General features: G+C 46.5%; 1 protein-coding gene across 2 annotated transcripts in view; it reads left to right on the top strand.

Moving 5' to 3' along the window:
- The window catches only part of PRICKLE2 (prickle planar cell polarity protein 2), a 259,498-nt gene that overhangs the window by 222,737 nt on the left and 21,595 nt on the right, over positions 1–15,166 (top strand). For both annotated transcript variants that reach the window (XM_083491472.1, XM_083491473.1), the window contains one exon: positions 2,234–3,100. In XM_083491472.1, the coding sequence (XP_083347598.1) occupies positions 2,234–3,100 (867 nt within the window). The remainder of the gene's footprint in view (positions 1–2,233; positions 3,101–15,166) is intronic.

Below are 15,166 nucleotides of genomic sequence, written 5' to 3' on the forward strand. Positions count from 1 at the left end.
TAGCATGGTGAGCCAGCATGGCAAAACGCTACGGGATCTCTCTGTATACTTGCATCTTTATAAGCTTTACTTCTAAGACCAGAAGAACTGTGCAATGGTAGATTAGATCACAATGTACCATTATCTCTTAAAGTTTATGCAGCTAGTGTGTTAATGCTTGTCTCGTGCCATGAGACAATACAGTGGTACCTCATGTTACAAATGCTGCAGGTTACGCGTTCCGCTAACCTGGAAGTAGATGCCCCTTGTTTGCCCCGGGATGCGAGCGGAAGTCGCGCTCCGTTGGCAGCGGGAGGCGCCATTAGAGAAACCGCGCCTCATGTTGCAAGCAGTTTCCTGTTACGAACGGACCTCCGGAACAGATTAAATATGTAACACGAGGTACCACTGTAGACACTTCATGCTGAACTGAGTGGGAAAGGAGTTTTCTTTACTGGGAACTCTGGAAAAGGCTGGCTACTGGAAAGCGGGAAAACTCTGGTGTTCTGCTGGCAAGACTCTGCTGGAGCTGTGTATACTCTGCCCAAAGTGTGGTATAGTATCAACAATAGATGGTGGACCCAAATCTTAACAGGTTATGGGCCAACTGACTTCTACAAGTCATAACTAGTTAAACCAGAATGGCTACAATTCAAACTCATTATATACGATATACTTTACTGGATTGTGGTTGGTTTTTTTTAAGGATTACTCCAATCTCATTTGTTTTATTATAGGTAATGTATGTCAGACATTTTCTCTAAGAAGCTCAGAAAAATCTTACTTTTCTCTCTAGGCTGCCCTTCCATTCTGTAGAATCATAGAACTGTAGAGTGGTAAGGGACCGCAGGGGTTATCTAATACAACCCCTTGCAATGCAAAAAATCACAACTAAAGCACCCCTGACAGATGGCCACCCAGCCTTTGCTTAAAAAGATCTGATGTGTGCCTGTGAATTGTTCTGTTTGGTTAGATAAAGGAATTCATATACTGTATTTGCCTTGGAGGAGGGCCTAAGTGGTAGAGCACCTGCTTTTCATGCAGCATGTCCCGGGTTCAATCCTCAACATCTCTAGGTAGGCCTGGGAAAGACTTCCCGTCTGAAACCCTGGAGAGCAGCTGCCAGTCAATGTAGGCTATACTTAGCTAGATGAGCTGTTGGACTGACTCAATAGAAGGCTCCTAAAAAATAGATATCCAAGCCAGGCTGGCCCTATCATTAGGCAGAGTGAGGTGACTGCCTCAGGTGGCAAATGCTGGGAGGGGAGCAGATCTGAAGTAACATTTGAAGTAAATTTGAGGGGAGGGGAAACTGCCACACTAGGCAGTTCTAACATGCGTAAAAGGAAAGACGCCGCCTCATCCTTCACCTCATAGAAGATAAATGTCTTGGGCACACACTACGTAGCCATGGAAGCAACTACATAGTATGGTTGTGTGCTAAGCCTTGGTATAGATCACTCCTTGCTCTCCATTGTCAACATCTTTCTGATCCATTTCTGTTCTGGAAGTTTGAGCCATGCCACTTTGCCTTTTAAAAAGCAACAACAAACCTACCCCATGGATTAGAATAAAGAGAGCCAGAAATAGACGGTTTGAAGCCAGCTTTTTATTTCTGAACACAGAGTAAAAACTCGCCACGGTGCTAATTCGTCTGTGCTAAATATGGTGGTGGTGATCTGTGCTAATTCCATTGGCAGCTGGTCTGACCTGTGACGGGTAAGCTTTGGGACCCTTTGCTGGGAACAGTGTTTCTCATTGTTAAGACCACAATGCATTTAATTCTTCTGGTAATCCCCAGGGGGAGTTAAGCGTATGAGCAAGGCACACTTTGTCCTCCGCACACTCCGCCCCGCTGTTTCATGATGGAAGGTTGGTGACAAAGGAAGGCAAACTGGGGTCATTCCTATTTTCCTTCCTCCTATGGAACAGAAGACTAGGCTAGAGAAAATGGGATTACTATTAATTTTTCTTTTGATCTGGAGCACAACGGAGACCTGATACCTAGAGATGAGTTTAATATTTTATTGCCTATCCCAAGCAGATTTCAGCAAACAGTGTGAAGATCATGGTGTACTGTTTGTGATCCTTTATCACAGTCTCAGGTTCCAGGTTGGTATCATGGCTAGCATGTTGAACTTCAACTACTCCGATTCCCCACCAGAGTTCAGGAGCCTTAACGTCACATCCAGTTGGTCCTAATTGTTCTCTAGATTAGTCGATGCTCACCATATTTCTCTCCTTTTTTCCAAAGGCATTGATCAGGGTCAGATGACGTATGATGGCCAGCACTGGCATGCCACGGAGACCTGCTTTTGCTGTGCACAGTGCAAGAAGTCTCTGCTTGGACGACCGTTCCTGCCGAAGCAAGGGCAGATTTTCTGTTCCAGGGCGTGCAGCATGGGCGACGACCCCAACGGCTCGGATTCATCAGACTCCGCCTTCCAGAGCGCCAGAGCCAAAGAGTCGCGGCGTAGCGCCAAGATCGGCAAGAACAGGAACAAGGGAGAAGAGGGCGCCCCCAGCCAGGGCAGCAGCCAGCTGCAGGTGACCTCCAGCAGGCTGTCTACGGATGTGGACCCCCTCTCCTTGCAGATGGACTTGCTGAGCTTGTCCAGCCAAACGCCCAGCCTCAACAGGGACCACATCTGGAGGAGCAGAGACGAAGCCTACCACTACGGGAATAAAATGGAGCAAAGTCAGTCGCAAAGCCCTCTGCAGCTCCTCAGCCAGTGTAACATCAGGACTTCCTACAACCCAGGGCAGAGCCCAAGCAGCCAGCAGGAGCCGTGGGGCAAACATTTCAGCAACCCAAAGAGGAGCTCCTCCCTGGCCATGAAGGGACACGGCGGCAGCTTCATCCAAGAATGCCGGGAAGATTATTACTCAGGAAGGCTACGCTCGCAGGAGAGTTACAGTGACATGTCCAACCAGAGCTTCGGCGACACCAGGGGGAGTTACAAGGTCTCCAAGTACAACCAGGAGGAAGACAGCAGTCGATCTGCACAGCAGTGCCGGACCAGGCATCCCATCAACGCACTGAAGTTCACCGAGGAACTGGCGCCCACAGAACAAACGCCACGGGGTTCGATGGAGTCCCTCGCTCTTTCCAATGCCACAGGTAAGGGTGCTGTTTTAGAGTGTGGTGCTTTTGCTGTGACATTACGGTGGGTAATTCAGGTAAATGATGTTTGCCCAGTATTTTTCTGTTGGTCTTACTGCTTCAATGGGTGATCCTGCCCTAGGTCCGGGTGATGTCACTGTGTTGAGTATGTATTGCTGCAAATATGGAGGGCTGTGAAGATTTAAGTGTACTTGGTTTGGACCTTAGCAAGGGCTGGATTGAACATTCTGCGGGAATAGGGGCCAGGCTGAGCGAATAACTTTTTTTGCAGAAGAATCACATGGAAGGTCCCTTTTGGGGAGATTATCCTGCCCTTGTTGTTGCAGACCTGTTTTGTATCTCCAGCTGCTAGAGAGCAACATGCAAGTTTTGCTTTCAGGAAACGGTGCCTGTTTGTTCTGATGCCATTAGGGCAGGGATGGGGAACATGCAGGGATGGGGAATATGTGACCACCCCACCCCGGATGTTGGTGGACTCACAACTCACATCAGCCCCAGTCAACATGGACAGTGGTTCAGGGATGATGAGATTTGCAGTCCAGAGGCATGGGGAGGGACGCAGTTTCCCCACTTGAGACTTAAGGTCTCAGGATGGAAGACCTGGCGATCAACCACTAACTTGAATCTCCTTCCTCCTCCATGCTTGTTTGTTCCTGGCTGTGTTGCTTAAGGGGTGAGAAGCAGGCATTTCTCCTGATATTCTGGTACACCCATTGAGAGGGCATCATCTCCCAGTGAGATTGAGCTGGGAACAGAAAGATATACGTAGGTAGGTAGATGAGAGAGAGAGAGAGAGAGAGAGAGAGAGAGAGAGAGAGGCAGATGCAGCCTGCCTGGAATGAGAAGCAAAATGGCATTGCAGTGTGTATGGCAGCACATGTCAGGTGCGGCAGTGGAGCGAGGAGGAGAATCCAGCCTCTGTCTCTCAGTGAATCCTCAAGGAGGAGGGATGTCTGTGGTCTTGATAGCATGGCTCAGCAAAGGGGGCTTCTTCTCAAATCTGGTGTGGGCTTTCATAGCTGCTGAGGCCAATTCCAAGCTTCATCCTCTTATTTGGATGGAATGTCTGTGCGGCAATCATCACATTTTTTTTTGCAAGCTTCTTCTTCTTCTTCTTCTTCTTCTTCTTCTTCTTATTATTATTATTACTGTTCACCTTGGGTCTACCTCATGCAGAGTTTGCAGTGTGCCACGGTCTCATGCGGCCCTCCTCTCTCTCACAGGCTAGTTTACTAACATGTTTTGTCACACACACGCAGGCACATGCTGTTTTCTCTCTCCCACAGCACTCTATCTTGATCTTCAGGGGTGGAGAGGAGGAAATGCTGGCTCTTGAGCTTCAGCCATGCTTCTCCCTCCCCTCTCCACAGTGAGATGAAGAGGGAGAAACGTACTTGGAGAAAAACAAATCCTTCACACTGAAGACATGAAGGGGTAAAAGCTTCTACTGATCTTCAGGAGAGATCCAGACATGACGTTTCTCTTCCCTTCCAGCCATCCTGATGCTGAGTTGTGGAAGAGGAAACTCTTGCCTCTTGATCTCCATTGAAGATTCCCCCTCTCCTCCAGCGATCTTCAATTTAGGTTTAAATAATCACCCTAAACTCTCCTTTCCCTCTTTCCACCACTCTCGCTTTTCATCCTTTTCCATGTTTAAATCGTCTCTCTTCCCTTCAATAATAATAATATAATAATAATAGTTTATTATTTATACCCCGCCCATCTGGCTGAGTTTCCCCAGCCACTCTGGGCGGCTCGCAATCAAGTGTTAAAAACAGTACAGCTTTAAATATTAAAAACTTCCCTGAACAGGGCTGCCTTCAGATGTCTTTTAAAGATAGGATAGCTGCTTATTTCCTTCACATTTGAAGGGAGGGCGTTCCACAGGGCGGGTTCCACTACCGAGAAGGCCCTCTGTCTGGTTCCCTGTAGCCTCACTTCTCGCAATGAGGGAACCGCCAGAAGGCCCTCAGCGCTGGATCTCAGTGTCCGGGCTGAACGGTGGGGGTGGAGACGCTCCTTCAGGTATACAGGACCGAGGCCGTTTAGGGCTTTAAATCACTTTCTACGTTTAAATCTTGTTCTGTACATTCCTGAGTTCATGTAGGACTTCAACAATCCGGTTTAATCTGCTGTTTTCAGTGCTCAGGATACTTAGGAAAAGAGCTTGACATTTAAAGATTGGCCTCTTGCTGTGGCCACCCCAGGTTGGCTGTGGTCTCAGCTGTGATGCTGCTTCTGAGGCAGCAGCAGAGAAGATACTCAGAGGCAACAGGAGAGGAAGCCAGCTGCTCCTGCTGAAATGCTGTTAATGAGGAACTAGAACGCGGAATTCAAGCCAAATGGATTTTGAGGGACTGCTCCAAGGAAACTACAGTGGTACCTCGGGTTAAGTACTTAATTCGTTCCGGAGGTCTGTACATCCTGGCTTATAAAAGCTAGCCGGGAAGGACTGGGCGATGGGCTTCATGGGGTGGTGAATGCTTCCCTCCGTGAGGGAGCCTTCCCAGACCCGCTGAAAGAGGCGGTTATTAAACCGCTTCTTAAAAAACCATCTTTAGATGCGGCCACGATGGCCAACTATCGCCCAGTCTCAAATCTTCCATTCCTGGGCAAGGTGATTGAGCGAGTGGTTGCTGAACAACTCCAGGCACGCCTAGAAGAAGCGGACCATTTGGATCCCTTCCAGTCGGGATTCAGGCCTCATCATGGGACTGAAACTGCCTTGGTCGCACTGGTTGATGATCTCTGGCAGGCTAGGGACAAAGGTGAGAGCTGTTTCCTAGTTCTGCTGGATCTCTCAGCGGCGTTTGATACCATTGACCATAACATCCTTCTGGACCGTCTTGAGGGGCTGGGAGCTGGGGGCACTGTTATACAGTGGTTCCGCTCCTTCCTCCTGGGCCGTGTTCAGAAAGTGGTGGTGGGGGATGAGTGTTCAAACCCCTGGGCCCTCACTTGTGGGGTGCCTCAGGGTTCTGTCCTCTCCCCCATGCTTTTCAACATCTACATGAAGCCGCTGGGAGAGATCATCAGGGGATTTGGGCTGGGTGTTCATCAGTATGCGGATGATACCCAGCTCTACCTCTCTTTTAAATCAGAACCAGTGAAGGCAGTGAAGGTCCTGTGTGAGTGCCTGGAGGCGGTTGGAGGTTGGATGGCGGCTAACAGATTGAGGTTGAATCCTGACAAGACAGAAGTACTGTTTTTGGGGGACAGGAGGCGGGCAGGTGTGGAGGATTCCCTGGTCCTGAATGGGGTAACTGTGCCCCTGAAGGACCAGGTGCGCAGCCTGGGAGTCATTTTGGACTCACAGTTGTCCATGGAGGCACAGGTCAAATCTGTATCCAGGGCAGCTGTTTACCAGCTCCATCTGGTACGCAGGCTGAGACCCTATCTGCCTGCAGACTGCCTCGCCAGAGTGGTGCATGCTCTGGTTATCTCCCGCTTGGATTACTGCAATGCGCTCTATGTGGGGCTACCTTTGAAGGTGACCCGGAAACTACAACTAATCCAGAATGCGGCAGCTAGACTGGTCACTGGGAGTGGCCACAGAGACCACATAACACCGGTCTTGAAAGACCTACATTAGCTCCCAGTACGTTTCCGAGCACAATTCAAAGTGTTGGTGCTGACCTTTAAAGCCCTAAATAGCCTTGGTCCAGTATATCTGAAGGAGCGTCTCCACCCCCATCGTTCTACCCGGACACTGAGGTCCAGCACCGAGGGCCTTCTGGCAGTTCCCTCACTGCGAGAAGCCAAGTTACAGGGAACCAGGCAGAGGGCCTTCTCGGTAGTGGCGCCTTCCCTGTAGAACACCCTCCCACCAGATGTCAAAGAGAACAACAACTACCAGGCTTTTAGAAGACATCTGAAGGCAGCCCTGTTTTGGGAAGCTTTTAATGTTTGATGTATTATAGTATTTTAATATTCTTTTGGAAGCCACCCAGAGTGGCTGGGGAAGCCCAGCCAGATGGGCGGGGTATAAATAATAAATTATTATTATTATTATTATTATTATTATTATTATTATTATTATTATTATTTAACCTGAAACTGTTCTTAACCTGAAGCACCACTTTAGCTAATGGGGCCTCTTGCTGCCGCTGCGCCACCAGAGCACGATTTCTGTTCTCATCCTGAAGCAAAGTTCTTAACCTGAAGCACTATTTCTGGGTTAGCGGAGTCTGTAACCTGAAGCGTATGTAACCTGAAGCGTATGTAACCCGAGGTACCACTGTACTCAGAATGCATCAAAGTGAGAGATGCTAGGAAAACCACAGTGGGTAAAAAAAATATGTTTAAGATCAAAACACATTGCCACCTTGTATATCTGGTCAGGAGCTAGCTTCCTTTGGAGAGTTGGGAACTTGTGCTACTCTTAAAAGCACTGTTAAAGAGTTACCAGGATTTCTTTTCCATTTGCAATCCACCTGCATTACCTAAGTGACTTTTCTAAGACAGAGTAGACTTCATTTTTAATTGAGTAGGGTGTTCAGTCATAAAGCAATTCTCACTCCTGCAGGTACCATCTACAGTCAGTTTTATCACAGGAGCTGTTATTTGTATAGAGTAACAACTTCTTCTTCCTCATCCTCTTCTTCTTGCCAGTTGTCCCATAACATAAAGGCCCAGTGTTTTGTCTCCTTTCAGAGCGTTGCAGCACTTGTGGGCTAGCTATGACAGTCCCACTGTGGCAAATTCCACAGTTCATCTCCCTTTGATTTGTCTCTCAAGCAGAATTCCTTTATGTAGCGTGACTTTTGGTTTATTTCAAAACAATTCCTTTGACGCTCTTTATCCTCTCCTTAAAGAAGAGCAGGAATCAATGCCAGCTGTACAAAAGAGGGATGGATTTCAAGTCCTGGGAGACTGAGAAGTTGCCATAACCAAAGGCAGTTGTGAGATATATAAAAAACCTCTTTGAAAGTAGCTACAGTTCTCTATGTATAAAATGTGTTATGACTTCTTAAAATATCCCCAAACCCTAAGTATGGAATATGATCAGAGGCATTTGAATTGTGCCTCCATTAAAAAAAAAAGTATCTGCATTAAAAGAAAAAAAACCACACTTGAAACAGAAGTCGAATGGCAGATATCTAGAAAGCTTGCAAGTCCTTTATGGCAGTGGCATCCCTCTCATTCTTTTCACCATGGAGGTTAATGGTGCAACTTAGATATAGGCCTATGCATACAAACAAATGTACTTTGTGCCCTCAATGCTTCTATCAGATCACGCGCAATTCACAATGCCCCTTTTGCCTGAAGATGAGCAATTCCAGCCCATCCTTGTAGGGGGAAAATACAACAAATGTCCGATCACAAATATATCTGGCAACCACTCCCATGCAGTGGCACCCTTTTCATTCACAACAATCACTGGTAGCAGTATGCATTATTACATCTTATTCCCGCCACATGCAGAGAACAAGGCATGTGGGACCCAAGAAGAGTGGAGAGGTCTGCAGGGTGGAGATGTCTCCAGTGCCTGAATTGTACAGGAATAGTTCTCTGCTTTTATTGCCCAGTGTGTGTCTCTGCCCAGACTATTGCAGACTAATCAGCTCTGCAAAGCCAAGAATTTTCCGAGATCCTAACAGCATCACTTAACTTTCATGCAACGTCATCCTGGAAAACGAAAATGCATTATATCCTTCTCTCTGGTGTGAAGAAAGGCCTACATTGCAGAGTCTTGTAATAGACTTACAATGTCTGCCCTCATGCAGTCTCCCTAGTTATTGGCTGAGCTGCCGTGGTGTCACAGAATGTCCACGACTATTCTAGCTGCTTGGGGGTAAAGCTGCCAGTCGCAGAACGCTGACAAACTTCTGAAGTAAATGGAGTAATTTAATTTAACATCGCATAGGGACTAAGGTTAGAAGGAACTGTGTGCTTTTTTCATGAAGGCAAAGCAACAGTAAGCCAACCTAGACTTGGGAGGCTGAGTGTGGCACCAGAGGAGGAATGACTGAAGGAGGCCTTTACTAGGCTGCTTTCAGCTTTTTACATGTGAGAAGTAACAATTTCAGGTTTTAGAAAGAAGAAGCAAGCAACATATCCAGTGGCCGGTTTGTTCACAGAAAGCAATATCGAGGTTGCATCATGTGCAGTTGAAGTCTGCAAAAGCAATTAAAGCTCATGGTGTGCTTTCTGAAGTAGCCCTTGCTGTGGGCCGTGCTGTCTGTTCCTGTTCCATTTAACCTTCACTGTGTTTGAGTGAAACGTGGGGCAGTCTCTGCAAAACAGGGGTGTGCTGTTAAACAGCTGCAGTTCAGCAAAACTGGCACACTGGTCACAAAGTAGACTTTGTGCCAGAATTAGATTCCATCCTCCTGAGAATTGTGCTTCCCCTTTTGCTGAGTGCCCTCTATGTTATCAGATGACCAAACGTAACCTTGTGCAGCTAAGAACCTTCGCTTTGGAAATCCTTATCCCCAAATCACCAAGTGTGTCCTGTTACCTTTCCTCTTGTTTCCTTACTTACTGTGTTCCTCTCCCTAATGCCTTTCCCACTGAAACCCTTTGGCTTCGTTCGCCAGAATCCAATGTTGATATATTTTTCAAAGCTATAAGAGGACAGGACAACTATAGAAAATCCAGTTATGTCATGGGAACGCAAGAGCCAACGGGAATAATTTCTGTCTCTTCTGCAAGGGCACTTGGCTCCTATTCTGTTTAGCGGCGGCTGGTGGGGCAAAATCATAGAATTGTAAAGTTGATAGGGGCCGCAAGGGTATTCTAGTGCAGTCCCCTGCAATTCAGGAATCTTTTGCCCAACATGGGGCTCGAACCCACAACCCTGAGATTAAGTCTCATGCTCTACTGACTGACTGAATGAAGGAATGAACTTTATTACGGTCTCAGACCAGGATTAAAAAAGCATATAGATAAAATAGCAGTTAGGATTTTTTAAACCGATAATTGTTAGAGCAAATGAGGACAAGGAAACAGGCATAGGATAAAACATCTGGATAAAATACAAGATTAAACACGGATAATGGATGGATAAAAAACTGATAATTAAAACAGATAAAAACTAAAAACAAACAAGGACACACAGTTAAAACAACTGTAAGAGCAAAAGAACTAAAAGACTCGCAGTTAAAACAACTATAAGAGGCTGCAGAGTAGAAGCCTCTTAAATAGAGGACACTCACAACATTAGAAACTGCCGTGCGGATATGGTTAAAACAGACAATTAAAACAATGTACAACACTAAATTTAGCAACAATGTACAACAATAAACTGTCCCAGGGAGTTGACTCAGAATCACCCATGGAGCCGTGTTTGGGGCTTTTCATGCCGGGCTATTTTGAGTTGGGCAATGGTCTGCGCCTACAGATCTGTACACTGAATCTGGCGACCATCCAGGTCATCTTCTGATCTTTGCATAACAGCAAAAGGTCAAATTTTTGCTTTTGTGGGAGGTCGGCGAGCCTAACCAGTAGGGGATCCAAGATCTTACTACGTGCCTCTTCATAAAAGGGACATCTAAAGAACAAGTGTTCTGGGCTTCCTATCTCTCCCAATGGACAGGTGCAAAGTCTCTGAGCATACGGGACCTTTCTAAAGGCTCCATCCAGGACCGGCGAGGGAAGAGCCGAGCTTCTGGCAAGTGTAAAGGCCCTTCTTGCATCCCTAGATATGAGAAAGAAGAGATATACTGCCGGTGCGGCTATATATTTCTCGATTTCTCCAATTCTATAGTCGGGGCACCTTGCACGGTCCTGCTATCTCTCAGTGTCTAATATTCTTTGCCTGACTGTAGCTTTTGCCTGGCCCAAGCCCAGACTTAGAAGGGCTTGAGGGGCAAAACCCAGTTTCTGGAGTGTGTTCAGGACTGCAGTCTGCCAGCCTGACTGGATTTGGTCACAGAGGATCAATGGGGCTATCCCTCGGGGGAGCAGGTTCAATGTCAGTCATTTGTAGATTGATGTTAGGCAGATGCTAGCTTCCACTCTCATCATCCCCATTTCCAATCTAACCCATGCATTTGAGACACATCTGGGGACTTGGAGGAGAGCTCTAAGAAGTCTAGATTGAACTCTCTCAAGTGGGGAGAAAGCAGAGGAAGGCGGGCCCAAAAAGAAACCATAGAGGAGTTGTGCCAAAGTTTTGGCCTTGTATAATTTTAGAGCTGCGGGGATGAAGAAGCCCCCTTGTGCTCTGAAGAATTTGAGGATACAGTTTGCGTTTTTTTCCGCTGAACTCCCGATGGAGTTTATGTGCTCTACTGACTGAGCTGGGGACGCGGGTGGTGCTGTGGGTAAAACCTCAGTGCCTAGGACTTGCCGATCGCATGGTCAGCGGTTCGAATCCCCGCGGCGGGGTGAGCTCCCGTCTTTCGGTCCCAGCTCCTGCCCACGTAGCAGTTCGAAAGCACCCCTAACTGCAAGTAGATAAATAGGTACCGCTTTATAGCGGGAAGGTAAACAGCGTTTCCGTGTGCTGCGCTGGTGCTGGCTCACCAGAGCAGCTTCGTCACGCTGGCCACGTGACCCAGAAGTGTCTCCGGACAGCGCTGGCCCCCGGCCTCTTAAGTGAGATGGGCACACAACCCTAGAGTTGGACACGACTGGCCCGTACGGGCAGGGGTACCTTTACTGACTGAGCTAAGAAAGAATGAAGGAAGACCAACAGTAAGTTGAACCAGACCCCATGACAGGCACAGCCTACCCTCCTCCCTGCCTGCCAAGTTCTGCAAGGGCAACACTGAGACTATGAAAGAGAAACCCAATAGGGCTGGCTGATGACAAACTGAGGTTGGTGGGGCACTGCCCCTTTCATCTTCATGGACCACTGCAGGACAATGCTATTGACCTTGTGTCTGCTGTGCTGTCCCCACTCCCTAAGATTCACAGGTGGTGAATCACCTTGTAGAGCAGCAGGCTTTTTCTGATCTTTTTATTATAGCAACGAGCAACAAAGTTCTTGTAAGTGGCAGCCTCCTGGCATCCGCCATTTTGTTTCTACCACAGTGCCCTGGGCCAACACAATTTCCCATGCATTTTGGGAAACTAAACATGGAACTGCAACCCTGTCGAGATACAACAGGTGTGCACCTTCTGTACTTTCTGGAAACAATTGAAGACATCTTGTTGCAACAAGCTTTTCCAACTGGATGAAAAGGTCTTTGCTTTAGGCATTCATTGTGTATTGTTTTTAAACCTATCGTCCCTTCTTTTTTGTATGGTTTGAGAAAGTATGTTCAACTGTTTTGTGGTATGCTTGTAAATCGTCTTGAGACAGATGTACACGGTGATTCCTGAATGTATTGTTGTTGTTAATGGTAGCTTACGGGTCCATTGCAACCATCAGAAATCAACGCTGGGGGAGGGAAGGTGAGGATTCCGATGCCAAATTATATGCCTGGTGTTGGTTGTGGGTGAAGCAAGGTCCAGAAAGCAAAGTCCATTTCTGTGGTACATAAACAATTTAAGGCCAGAAGTTGATTGATCCCTTTCCTTCTTTGCCTACTTTTCCAGGAGTTTGTTCCTCGATTGTGATAGGTTACAGGTTGAAAGTATTGTGTAAGCTAACTGTGTGTTGGTTCAGGAAGTTGGACAGGAGTTTATAGGCAGGTGTTCCATCTGTTTGTTTACAGAAGGCTGAATGTGGTTTCTGGCACTTGAGAAGACCTGTGGCTTTCTTCAATCTGAACCAACACAAATGTTGAGTCAGAGTTCTCAAGGCCTATCTGGGATGCTCCTCCGTGTGTTAATAACAACCACGTGTGTTTAAATCATGGCTGGTGTGTAAAGAGACAAGCACTGGCTGTATCGCTGGATTGTGACTGTCTGGATTTTGGAAGCAGATTAAACGTGGTCTATGAGATTCAAGGATATTTAGGGAAGTTTTGGCAACATACGGTGCAGATGCATGTATTTATTTAATACATATAATTTATTCTTATTACAGAAGTGGGGGGAATCGACTGTGGTTCAGAATGCATGCAACTTTCTCAAGCATTCCATTGTGTCCTTTCCTGAGAAATAAGGACTTTGCTACAGTTTATTTGCTCTGGTTGTCCTGGACCTGACAGCATTAATGTGTCCTATTTTGCACTGGACCGACTATTAGAGGAATGTCCTTGGTTTGAAATGCTTTCTGGTCCAAGTCCAGCTTAAAGATGAAGCACCATAAGGCAGAGTTCAGGGATGAAATGTTCTGCCTCAATAGTGGCCTTTTGAAGATGGATTAGGTTATTTTGCTTTCTTTCCAGACTTCAGGCGACTCTGTATGAAGCTCTTTCTTGACTCAGGGCTCTGCAGGAACCAGAAAAGAACTTTTAGTTTGCAGGGTGGCTTGGGTTTTATTTTTATTTCATTCTCTTCTCCCACTCCAAGTATTTAGTGCAGATGCCCCCTGCTAAGCAAATGTCTGCAGTGAATATTTTTTGTAAATCAGGAGCAGCCTTCAGGGCTTGTTTACTTCAGAACAGATTTCTCTAAGCATCTCTTTACTGACATTCAGATAAAAGCAGCTTTGTACACAGGCTCAATAAATACGGTGTGCAACTTCCACAAATCAAGGTTGGTTATATTGCATTTTATGTAGAATCCGGCTTTCCACATTATGCTGCAGCTCTTTTTTTATTTAGTTTATAATTCTTTGATTGACTGGCCCATCAAATTTGCCTTACCTTATAGATTTTAAATAATAATAATAATAATGAATCACATTTAGAAACATAATTATGCAATTTATTACGATGATGTAACTGTAATTTATAATTATAAAAATACTTGGAGCACTTTTAATCATTGTTGATGTGTTAACATCTGACTGTTGCCTCAAGGGTAGGAAATTCTTTGGCAATCTTTTTTGATGTCTTAGAGGAAAACATGTCAAGAAGTATGTAGCCAGAATCCATTTTATTTAGGCACATGAGAAAAATCCAGGTTGCGGTCCTTATACTAAAATAACCTCTGCAGCAGGAATTGGGTAACTTGTTGTTCTACAGCTTACACCATCTCTGATCATTGGCTGGGCCTGATGAGAACTGAAGTCCATCAATGACTGGAGGACCTCAGATTTTCCATTCTCAGCCTATAAAAGTCTATATTTGATGTGAACTCTGCAACCAACCCACAGTCCAGTGCTGCTCTTGTGCATCTCTTCTGTGTTGATTAGAACTGAAATGTTAGCCAATTTTTGTTTGGCAATTTGTGAGCGTGTGAACTGAAAACTCCCAAAGGTGGAGAGAGTGGGTGAAGTTTTCAAAGGAAGTTTTGGCTTGACTCAGACCACATTCACACTGGAGAGCCAGTGTGGTGTAGTGGTTAAGAGCGGTGGACTCGTAATCTGGTGAACCGGGTCCGCGTCTCCGCTCCTCCACATGCAGCTGCTGGGTGACCTTGGGCCAGTCACACTTCTCTGAAGTCTCTCAGCCCCACTCACCTCACAGAGTGTTTATTGTGGGGGAGGAAGGGAAAGGAGAATGTTAGCCACTTTGAGACTCCTTAAGGGGAGTGATAAAGTGGGATATCAAATCCAAACTCTTCTTCTTCTTCACACTATACATTTAAAGTACTTTTTTTTCTCCCAAAGAACAGCAGTGTAGTTAGCCGCTCAGGCGCCTGGTGTGGCGCGCATATCCTGCAGCCGGGGCGGGGTAATTTTCTTTAAAAACCCCTCATATTTTTGTCATTTTGTCACCCCCCTCAATGATGACACCCGGCGCGGCCCGCACCCTCCTTCCTCTGCCACTGCCAAAGAATCCTGGAGAATGGAGACCCAATTTCCCCTCACAGAGCTGCAAATCCTAGAGTTTCCTGCAAAGAAGGATTGTTAAATCTCACTGTGTGAGAGCCAGTGTGGTGTAGTGGTTAAGAGCGGTAGTCACGTAATCTGGGTAACCGGGTTCATGTCTCCGCTCCTCCACATGCAGCTGCTGGGTGACCTTGAGCTAGTCACACTTCTATGAAGTCTCTCAGCCTCACTCACCTCACAGAGTGTTTGTTGTGGGGGAGGAAGGGAAAGGAGAATGTTAGCCGCTTTGAGACTCCTGAAGGGGAGTGAAAGGCGGGATATCAAATCCAAACTCTTCTTCTTCTTCTCTT

The sequence above is a fragment of the Podarcis liolepis genome (genome assembly GCF_965112155.1).
Source record: "Podarcis liolepis genome assembly, chromosome: 2".
In the NCBI taxonomy this organism is placed as follows: domain Eukaryota; kingdom Metazoa; phylum Chordata; class Lepidosauria; order Squamata; family Lacertidae; genus Podarcis; species Podarcis liolepis.